The 11,964-nt window shown below is 39.4% G+C and overlaps 1 protein-coding gene across 1 annotated transcript; it reads right to left on the reverse strand.

The window, feature by feature from the left end:
• Positions 1 to 612: 612 nt before the first annotated feature.
• On the reverse strand, positions 613 to 9,798 carry LOC311504140 (alpha-N-acetylgalactosaminide alpha-2,6-sialyltransferase 2-like; the record flags this gene model as incomplete). The annotated part of the gene is made up of 9 exons (XM_084567137.1): positions 613 to 1,056; positions 1,400 to 1,499; positions 2,028 to 2,111; positions 5,848 to 5,951; positions 6,030 to 6,168; positions 7,504 to 7,666; positions 8,827 to 8,989; positions 9,231 to 9,543; positions 9,698 to 9,798. 9 exons carry the CDS (start codon positions 9,796 to 9,798, stop codon positions 853 to 855), a joined length of 1,371 nt encoding a protein of 456 aa, XP_084423263.1. The 3' UTR covers positions 613 to 852.
• Positions 9,799 to 11,964: the final 2,166 nt, after the last annotated feature.

The raw sequence follows: 11,964 nt of genomic DNA on the forward strand, positions 1-11,964 counted from the left end.
CCCACACAGGCACAGAGAGAACATTCAAATGCACAGAAAGGTTGAAATCTTTTAGAAACGTATGTCCCGGTGGGCTACAGCTTTTAATGTATGATGGGAGAACTACAAGGTCACTATGATTTTTATTCAGGATTAGTTTAAAGTTTGTGGAGTTTTTTTTTTCATTTAAATCCAATGAGAAACACCTAAAATACAGTCCACTCTATGCCCAAACACACTTCTTATTTACTGTCAATAATTCAGAACTAGGTCACGACAAAATGTGAAAGGCTACAGCAGCTTGCCTCTTGGAAATGATTAACGACTGATAATGTTGCATTACAGATAAAGTTCATTAATTACATTAGTCGCTGGTGTACTATCAAGAGTACAAGACCATCCAACAACAGAGAGACACTCTCTGGATTCTGTGGTGGATGATAAACATTCATGTTGGTGCCATATCATAAGTTATAGTCCCAACATTGTCCCCAACACCCCCAACTATCCCCAACATCAAATAGCTCGACACAACACAACCCAACAATAGAAGAGTACCAGACCATCCAACAATAGACAGACACGCTCCAGATTCTGCTGCAGATGGAATGGACTTAGTAGATGAACAGATAGAGGCAGCTCTAGTAGGTTTAGGGCCCTGGGTAAATATGTGTATAATGTATATATCTTCTAAGTTGGCTTAATGAAGTCAGGACCTCATCAACAGCATGAAATACGTTCATGTTGGTGTCATATCATAAGTTAAATAATTCATAAATGTTGTGTTCAAACTGCTTTGAACAAGGGGTTACTATCGTATGAATTACCTTAGAGCCAAGGATTTGCTTTAACACATGTTAAATTCTTGATGTATTAGTGTTGCTTCGGCTTTTCTGTCCCTGATTCAGATTTCTGATATAGCTTCAGTATTTTCCTGTTGTGAAGCTTTTTCCACAAATTCTTCTCCATAGCATAATCATGGTTGCCATAGAAAATGACCTTGGTTCTAATATGCTTCTCAAAATAGTAGTTGGAGTATTTGCTGTAGTCTTCCGTCATGAAGCCGTATGCATTCACCTGAGGACGAGAGAGAGAAAGAAAACATGGAGGACAGGTGAAGGTTTAGAGTTCTTTTGGTCATAATAATGAGCAGGTGTTTTTTCCTTGTAAAGCATGGATTAAACCAATTAAACCAATGAAAATCCTTGACATGTGGATTTGCTCCAATTTACTTTGAATAGGATTTCCAATGTTGGGGTTAACATAACAAGATATCGCAGTTATGACCGAAATCTGGGTGTGAAACAGAGTGGAACTCCCTAAATGGACGCTTGGTGCTGCTTCAAAAAAAAAAAAAATGCACTCATACCAAAAGCTGGTTTGGTCTTTATCAGTATCTATGTTTACTACATTAACTTACTGTGTCACAGGTATGCAGGGCCAGGAAGAGAGTGAAAGCCCCATTGGTTGGTCTGACTATCGACCAGAATGAAGCATTCAGATTAGGTGACAATAAGAACCTGTCGGGGAATGAAAACACATCAAATCAACACACACGTAGATTAGACTTAGATGTCTGTGAAGGTTCTCAGTCATCCGGGTCATGGTATATCCAAAAGAGTTTAAAAAAGGCAACTGGACTTGTAGAGATTTTTTTTTTTTTTTTTGAGAAGACTTCTTGTTACTCGGTAAAACGTTTTCTCAAAAAAAAAAAAAAATTTTTTTGTTTAATTAATACTGTGCTCACCTGTCTCCAGTTATACCATCAGCCCTTGTGTGTGAGTGCATATATAACCCTGCCTTTGCCTTTGTCATATCGTCTGCTTACATTTGTTCCACACATTTAGGTCCTACTGCTACAGAACCGTAACATAGTGAAAAGGTGGAGTAATGAAAAGTTATTACAAGAAAAGTACGTCATACATTTTATAAAAATAGTTTTGCAAAAGAATGACTTGTGCCTCTTTTGTTACCACAACAGATACATTCATAAAAGCATATGGTTTAAACCACAGAAAGTTTGGATGGGTGTTTAACAGGAGGCTGACCTGTTTCGTACGTATCGGAGGAAGTCTTGGTGCAGCACGTAGAAGCGGCTCTCGTTATACTGCCCTGAGTAGTACGTCCTTGGCCTGGAGGGTTAAAATAGGAAAGCAACAGTTGAAAATGAAGGAACAAGCTGATCAAAGATGGCCATTTATGTTTGTACAACGTTGAGGCAGGACTGGGAACACGTCCCAGGTTACACATTATTCTGCTGTTGATTTACTGTCAAGATTGTTGTTAGCTGTTGACATATGGGCGCATGCCTGCCGTACCAGAGCACAAGGACAAAGAGTTTGAACCGAAAATCGATTGAATGGCACTATTGAGTCTGATGGACGCCACAGTAACAATGACCAACATAATGGCTTGGAGAACAAAAGTGTGTTTTTAAACTCTACATTTGCTTAGTCATACATGTATTTCAGTTTTGTAAATCTGTTTTGAAATTCAGTGATACAATATACTTTCAATGTCAATTAAAGATTTTTTCCTTTTTAAATGAACAACGCGTACAATAAATTATCTTTGTGAAAAAAATAAATGTAAAAATGTCATGATAGTTTTCTCAATTTATTTCAAGCCAAAACCATAAAAACTACTATTATTGCCAAGTCACATACAAGACTTCATACAACATAAGAGGAAACACTGAGGAACTGTAAAGTTATGTTATTCTAGCACAGATGTTTTAGGAAATAGCATTTTTAATAGTGTTTAAGTAAAAAAAATAAAATAATAATATATATAGATATATATCTATATATCTATATATATATATATATATATATATATATATATAAACATCCCTCTCACCCTCTTGGGGTGGTATCTGTGTCATCCTCAAGCTCAGGTCCTCTACCAGAGGCCTGGGAGTTTGAGGGTTCTGCGCAGTATCTTAGCTGTTCCTAGGACTGCATTCTTCTGGACTGAGGTTTCTGATGTTGTTTCTGGGATCTGTTGGAGACACTCCCCCAGTTTGGGGGATCACCGCCCCGGGTGCTCCTACTACCACGGGGACCGTGCTCGCCTTGACCTTCCACATCTGCTCCAGCTGTTCTTTCAACCCATGGTACTTTTCAACCTTTTCATGTTCCTTCCTTCTGATGTTGGCGTCTGCTGGTATTGCCACATCTATCACCACCGCCTTCTTCTGCTCTTTGTCTACCACCACTATGTCCGGTTGGTTAGCCAGGACCTGTTTGTCTGTCTGGAAGCTGAAGTCCCACAGAAGCTTGGCCCTGTTGTTCTCAGCCACCTTCTGTGGTGTGGCCCATTGGGATTTGGGTGCTTCTATTCCATACTGGGTACAGATGTTCCTGTACACTATTCCAGCTACTTGGTTGTGTCTCTCCATGTATGCTGACCCAGCTAGCATCTTACACCCTGCTACTATGTGCTGGACTGTCTCAGGGGCATCTTTGCATAGTTTGCACCTTGGGTCTGATCTACTCTTGTAGATCTTGGCCTCTATGGCTCTTGTACCTAGGGCCTGTTCTTGTGCTGCCATGATCAGTGCCTCTGTGCTGTTTCTGAGTCCAGCCTTTTCCAGCCACTGGTAGGTCTTCTCGATATCAGCCACTTCTTCAATTTGGCGGTGGTACATGCCATGTAGGGGCTTGTCCCTTCAGGTGATCTGCTCCTCTTCCTCTGCACTCTTATCGGGTTTTTCTGTTGCCTGAGACATTCACTTAGCAATTCATCCGTTGTGGCCATTTTTCTGATGTACTCTTGGCCAGCTTATGATCCCAGCGTGGTATCTGATGACTGGTATTGCATTCATGTTGATGGCTTGGATATTGTCCCTGCCACTCAGCTGACTTTTCAGGACATGCCTTACTCTCTGGAGGTATTTGGTTGTGGTTGACTTCCTTGCAGCTTCCTTGTGGTTTCCATTAGCCTGTGGGATACCAAGGTACTGTCTTGGATATCACCTATGTTGCCCTCTGGTAGGTCAACCCCTTCTGCTAATTGTTGCTCCACTTTGGAATTGATACCCGTAACCACTCTTTGTGATGATCTGACTGAGGGGGTTCAGGCCTATGCAGAACAGCAGTGTTGATAGCGCATCTCCTTGGTATATGCCGCATTTGATGTTGACTTGGGCAACTGACTTATATATATATACACTACCGGTCAGAAGTTTTAGAACACCACACTTTTTCCAGTTTTCTACTGAAAATTATTCAGTTTAGTGTCTCATTGCATTCTGAAATGAAAGCATAGAACAAATAGGCAATTTTAGCTGAAAAAGAATTCATGGAATCAATTTATAGACCAAAATGTATTCTAAACTTTTGACTCATCAAAGTAGCCACCTTTGGCAGATATAACAGCTGAACACACTCGTGGCATTCTTTCTACAATAGAAATCAAATATTCTTCAGAAAGTTCTTCCCAAGTCTGTTGCAGAAGTTCCCATAAATGTGTGGCACTTGTAGGTTGCTTGGCTTTCACTCTTCAGTCCAGTTCATCCCAAACCAGCTCGATGGGGTTTAAGTCTGGAGACTGTGCTGGCCACTCCATGTTTTCAAGCTTACCATCTTGTTCTTTTTTTCCTGAGGTAGTTTTGGCATAGCTTGGACCTGTGTTTTGGGTCATTATCTTGCTGTAGGATGAACCTCTGACCAACTAGGTGCATACCTGAGGGTATTGCATGGTGCTGCAGAATGCTGTAGTAGCCGTTTTGGTTCAGGGTGCCTCTCACTCTGTACAAGTCACCGACCCTGGATCCAGCAAAACAGCCCCAGATCATCACACTTCCTCCTCCATGTTTGACAGTTGATGTCACACACTGTGGAACCATCCTCTCGCCTACTGGATGGCGTACAAAGATCCTGCGTGATGAATCGAAGATTTGAAATTTTGATTCATTAGTCCATAATACCTTCTTCCAGTCTTCAGTAGTCCAATGGTGGTGTTTCATGGCCCAGGCGAGCCTCTTTGTTTTATTCTGGCATCTTAGCAATGGCTTTCTTGCTGCAACTCGTCCTGTCAAACCTGCAGCTCAAAGTCTTTTCTTCACAGTTGAAACTGAGACTTGCTTACTACGACCACTATTAAGCTGTGCTTGAAGCTGTTGTCCTGCCTATCACGCAAGCTTTTAACTCTCAGAAACTTGTCCTCTGATTCAGTTGTGGCTTTGGGTCTGCCAGACCTCTTCCTGTCAGAGTTTCCCCCAGTTTCTGAGTGCCTTTTGATGGTGAAGAAAACTGTACTCATGGACACCTTGACTTTCTTTGCAATTTCCCTGTAAGAAAGACCTACATTTTTAAGTGTCTTGATGGTCTCTCTTCCATTGTTAATTGCCTTCTTCTTGCCATTTTTGTAGCAACACACTAGTTTCTGCAGTACAATACTGTTCACCTGATGCTCATGAGGGTCTGGCACCATAGTGTGTTCCGAAACTGCTTTTATTCAGACAGAGGGGGTTGTAAGTAATCAAGAAAAAATGGAACACCTTTAAGAATTAGTAGCACCAGCTTTGAAGGCTGATTCAGCTTTCATTGCTGCAGAACAGCTTTAAATTGTTAACCCACTTCGTGTTCCCTGAAAGAGACCTTTTTGTGTAATTCTGAAATGTACATTATTTTTCAGTTTTGGGTAACCAAACCTTTTTTTTTTTAACCTCTGGCTGTTCAGTACTTACCTTTGTACCATTTCAAGCTATTCATTGGACTTGCACGACTTGAATTGCAATAAATAACTGGAAAAATTAGGGTGTTCTAAAACTTTTGACCGGTAGTGTGTGTGTGTGTGTATATATACTGTATATATATAGTGCAAATATTAGATCTTCTGCTAAGAATATACAATGATATTTACAGCACATTGTAGTACGGGCCAGAACGGACTCTTTCGCCTTTCAGAAGACCCTCCAGCCACTGGAAGTCCCTCATTCCTTCAGGAATCATGACGTACTTTATACCCTGCCAAAGAGGAAGACAAAGGTTATCTATGTTGTGGATATAAACAACATCACACCATCTTCGTTTCAGTTCCAGTACCTCATCATGAGGGGCAGATGTGTAGCCGTACTTCTTGAACATATTTAGTGATGTGGTGATGGAGTGGGCCGTGTGAACGTACACAGATGTTCTGTTTCCTACGTCTTCCTCATAACCTTCGGTCACGGCACCATTCATCCTGCCGAAAAATAAATAAATAAATAATTCAAATTAATAATGGATGAAAATGACAAAGAGGAGAGTTTAGGTCAGGGATGAGCTCCACTAATGCCATTTTTAATGTCATACAATTGGCAACCAAAATAAAAATAGCAAAATTTTATATATTAATCCAATAATATTGGATTTTCATAATTAACTTCATGCATCCTTTTATTTTTGCATCAAATAATGCTATAATGGGATACATCTAATAGGAAGAACATTCTAAACATATGATACTAAAGGCCTAATGTAATGCTTAAGAAATGCTACCAACAGGTTTGATCCTTTTTTCTTTCCCACTGGAAACCATTTTATCTCTGTCCATTATGGAGCCTGTAAAGATAACTTTAAGATCTATAACGATGTGTAATGAATGAGCAGCCCGTGAAAAGCCAAATATTGGTGTATTGTCGATCAGGAAAACCTCCAGTACAAATCTGACTGGACTGATTAGTTTGTTTTATTTTTTAGCCAACCACACCAATGCTAAGACAACTTGCTTATTATGCATGCAGACTGTAGCCGTGAGTTGAAAGCGGCACTTTAACACTCAGCATGCTTCCTGTTTTAATGCAATGATCCATACATTTTAATTTACATCCTGAAAACATTGGTTTTGAACTTACTTTGTTTCAAGAGTGCTTTTTTTTCCTGGTTTGATGCTCAAAACAGGCTTTGTGAACCTCAGGCCTAAATTAATATTATTACTACTAGGACACCACTTCTGTAGGTACTGCATCAAAGAGAAACCACTGGGGTTTTTTTCCTAATTTTTACTTGATTTGACATGGTTGACTCTAAGCAAACACAACAACGCCACCAAAGATCTTGCCACACACGCACCGCGTCATCCAGGACTGATGCCGCTTGTGCTTCTGAGCCAGTGAACTTTAATCTCACAGAAACTTGACACTAGGCAAAGAGAAGGCGTTTTCGATTAGTTTGCTCTGGACAAACTAATCAGCTTTACACATTCTTCTCACAACTGTGTGAAAGTTGAAGAACATTTCAACAAGATATTGATCCTGAGCACACCAACAACTCCACCAAGAAAGGGATCAAAGAGAAGAAATGGACAGATTCTAATGCCATGGAAATCTTGTTGGGGATTTGAAGCCAAGGGGGTGGTTACTGCGTCCACTGGAGAATATCTGTTGGTATTTTATTATGATTAAATAAATTTTAACTGACATACATGATAGATTGTAATGACAACTTCCATCAGTTGATTGGCTTTGAAACCTTACAGCACACTCGGTGGGGATTGACTAAAAAAAATAACTGATTTTCTTCCCACCCTCTTTCTTACCGGAAAACATAATCATGAGAGTCGATCTCTGCGCCGACTTTGGAGCCATTGAGGATTCCTGCTGTACCCACCACAGCGCAGTGCACACAGCCATCACCTCCTGGTTTTGGAAGGAGCAGAGACTCTGTTGGCTTTGGAATCAGTTTCAGTGAAGGCATCACATCTGCAAATATAAGCATACATGGAAATAGATATAATAGTTCGATAAATTATTGCAAAATTACATTTGTTTTAATTGTGTCAAAATGCATGTATGGAAATTAAGGATATAATTTTATTATAATACTTTGTGTTGTGTTTTAGGTTTTGTAATATTATTTTAGGACTATATATATATATATATATATATATATACTGTATATATATATATATAAAATCTATATAATCTATAAATATATATTACTTTATCAGCTCCTGCACTTTATTGACATGTTTATTATTCCAGTAGTTATCTGATAGTAATCTTAGTTCCTACGTGTCTTTGTTGGGGGTGGCACAGTTAGTGGTGTGACGTATTTCTGTGCGTGTTTAATAGAGGAATACAATTGTGTGTTTACCGTCCTGCTGAGTTGCTGATGATTAATGAAGATTCAAAACTGTAACCTGCATAATACCCATAGCCCAGTGAGTCTGGACAAGGCCACACCAAGAAATCAGGGTTACGACACTTACGTTGCCTTTTAATACAATGTTCCTTCTTTTAAATGGGCACGTTGGTATTGAGCTATAAGGATTACTTGATCGGGGCACGGTGTAGGCAGGGTTGTCGTTGGGCAGCAGCATTACCGAAGTTCTGGAACTGTTGACAGTTTTAAATGTACCTGCCTACTTAAAGGGTTATTTAAGTCGTACAAATGCACCAAAATTAAAAGAAATAATGTTGATAGTGATTATCTCAGCATATGGTTCTTTGTACAAAAGTTTCATCCAGTTACAAACATTTCAAAATGTTTGACTACTACAAACAGGTAGGCCTTTGCCACTCTGTTAAAAGCTTTCTCTGGATCTCATGACAGAAAAGCAGGTTTCGGTTCTTCTCTCCTGGCATGTATATTTGAAACCCATCTAGGCTCATAATGAATGCGTTCGATCTGTTATTAATAAATCCTGGGAGAATAATCTCTAATCTTTTTGAAAGCTTTAGATCTGAACATAGAAGACTTATTGGTCTCATATTTTATCATTTGGCTTTCAGGGTTATATATATCCAGAAAGAGGAACATGAATTCAACAACAATTTGTTTCCAGTATTGCTTTACGACTGTTACTCATCAGCCCTGTACATGAAATACTGCCTTGGCACAGACACATATAAATACCTACCATCATACTTGTACTCCATAAAACCAAAAGGATTGTTAAAATGTGAAAGTCGGTTCCATTCGCTCATGTTGATGTTGTCTTTGTGCAGAAACAAACGTATTTTGGGAAGAAAAGCCTTCTTGAAGCTCTCATCCTTTGAGTTTCGCAGAGACTGGGCACAAGTCTAAAAATGATAAAATCTTAAATAATTAAATAAGCTAAACATTGTCAGATGATAGAGAAGGAAAAAAAAGGTGGTCAAACAATTAGAGAAATGACAGTCACCATTTAAATAAACTGATTCATCCACTGCAAACAATAAATGCATGCAGGCGATGCTAAAGCTGCTTCAGCCGTGCCAACCCACAAACTTTAAGTTAATGCATTTAAACAGATTCTGTTCGATCTTGTCTCAGCGTGCTTACTGTCTGTCTAGGTGGGGCATCCTGGTTATAAACATCCTCAAAATCCCACTTTGGAAGCTTCTTGAAGGATTTCTTGGAGAGGATGGGCATTGGCGTCTCAGCTGCGGCTGGATTTGTAGAAGTGCTCATTTGATCCGTTTTTGTTGTTGTCACTGGGTTTGGCTTTGTTGAAGTAATTATTTTCGCCTGGTGTGTTGTAGTAAACACAGCAGGACGTGGACTCGAGTTTCCTTTATTTCCAGAGATTGTCAAGTCATTTTCATGTGACATGTTTCCCTTTGTGTGTCTGTCTTTTCCTGAGAAAGTTGTCCAGCTGAAAATTTAACAAAAAAAGTGTAACATAAGAGACATTTTATAAATGTACAAAATGTACAAAAATGATCTTATAATTTACCTGCAAAAAATATAAATATTATAGCTTCCTTCTTGTGTGCCATTTCTGGGCAAAATACAAAAGCACAACTTACCTGAGGTTTTTTACTGAACCTTCCCATGATAGAACAAAAAAAATACTGCCAAGTGATATCACAATTAACAGAGAAAAAGTCCTGGTGGCTTGCACTGCCATCCCTGAGAAGTGGAGGGTTTTTAGTTGAACGAACCAGAGTCAGTTGTTTGGACAGGAGTGTCTTTCTCTCCTGAAATTTACTCACTTGATCCATTTGATAACGTAACTGGGCAGGGTTGTCTGGCATGAAACAAATATGGTCAATAAAACGACATCAATCACACACACCTAGCTTTACAGGCATCCAAAAGGGAAGTTATGTACAGTGCTGTGGGTTACAAAGTAATGCGTTAGAGTACTCTAATTACTTTTTTCGTGTAACTTGTAACGTAATGCGTTAGTTTCGTGCTTTAAGCAATCAGTAACTTCGTTATTTTTTTTTTAAAAAAAGTAATCCGTTGCTTTAAGAATTACTCCGGATAAGGACAGAAAAATTCCGACGACAGCTTTTGTCTGACAGTAGCCTACTGTGCCACCTGCGGGTGTCAGCGGAGGCGCAGTGCTGTGATGATGCGTCTGTGCCCTGGTGACCTACGTTACCTGTATGTGTGTGTGTGAGTGTGTGTGAGTGTTTTCAAACCACCGGCAAGATGGCAGAGAGGACAGCTTTTGAATTGTGGAAGTACGCACATTATTTTCAATTCGCCAGCGAAAAGGACAAGAACAACTTAACGGTAAAATGTACACTCCGCGTTGGTGAAAAGCTTCTGTCGACCGCAAAAAATTCCACTTGTAACCAAGCACCACTCTATCACCCTGGTATTGTTCAGTGTTGGGTATAGTTACTTTGGAAAGTAGTTAATTAGGTTACAACGTTACCATCAATTAAAAGTAATCTGTTAAGTTACAGCGTTACCTATGAAAGTAACGCGTTAGAGTACTCATGCGTTACCAAAAATTAGAAGCCGTTTGCAGCGCCTCGCACATGCTGCAACTTAACTGACACGGACACACAGCCTCCTTTAAATGCACCGAGAAGTCCTGACAATGAATAACGTCATTCATCCAACCAAATTAACTCTGCAGGATAACAATACCACTGTTGTGGGTAACGCGTTACAAAGTAATGCGTTAGAGTACTCTAATTACTTTTTTCGTGTAACGCGTTAGTTTCGTGCGTTAAGCAATCAGTAACCTCGTTATTTTTTTTAAGTAATCCGTTGCTTTAAGAATTACTCCGGATAAGGAAAGAAAAATTCCGACTACAGCCTGGCTTTTGTGCCCTGTTGACCTACGTTACCTGTGTGTGCGTGTGTATGTGTATGTGTGTGTGTGTGTGTGTGTGTGGGCGTGTGTGTGTGTGTGTGCTTCTGTCGACCGCAAAAAATTCCACTTCCAATTTAAAAAAAAAAACATCTTGTAACCAAGCACCACTCTATCACCCTGGTATTGTTATCCTGCAGAGTTAATTTGGTTGGATGAATGACGTTATTCATTGTCAGGACTTCTCGGTGCATTTAAAGGAGGCTGTGTGTCCGTGTCAGTTAAGTTGCAGCATGTGCGAGGCGCTGCAAACGGCTTTTAATTTTTGGTAACGCATGAGTACTCTAACGCGTTACTTTTATTCATAGGTAACACTGTAATGTAACAGATTACTTTTAATTGATGGTAACGTTGTAACCTAATTAACTACTTTCCAAAGTAACTATACCCAACACTGGTTATGTAAAACTGAAAAAACAGCAGTCTCTTATACCTTTGAGGCCTTATTTGTTTCCAATTTGAGTATTTCCAGCAAAATCTTTACCTCTGTGTGTACGATAGGTGGATGGGACAGGGGAAAAAAATGCGTGGGAGAGGAGTCTCAGATGGAGTAGAGATGGAGTTGGACCAGCTGCTCACGTTGCACCGTGAGAATATCTGCAGCAACAACACACACAATTTGCAAAAAATTTACTAAATTAGTTCTGTAAACCCCCTCCCCCCAAAAATACCTGTATTGACATTTTTTTAATTGTAAAAAAAATAAATAAAAATACATGGACGGAGAGCTGGTGAATTTAAAGATGTTCAAGAAATATTTTCATTCTAGCAGGAAGTTAGATGAAAAGATCGATAACACAGCTGTAAAACTAATATATAATATTGTTTTATTACATATATTATTTTGCTCACTCTCTTCTGCCAGATTACAGTTGAGCTAAAATTTGACTTTGAGGAAAACATTTTAGGTTGCTTTTTTACTGCAAGTTAGACATTATGTAATTGTTACTGTAAGCCAGGGCA

Source organism: Chelon labrosus (assembly GCF_963514085.1).
Source record: "Chelon labrosus genome assembly, chromosome: 19".
Taxonomy (NCBI): Eukaryota; Metazoa; Chordata; class Actinopteri; order Mugiliformes; family Mugilidae; genus Chelon; species Chelon labrosus.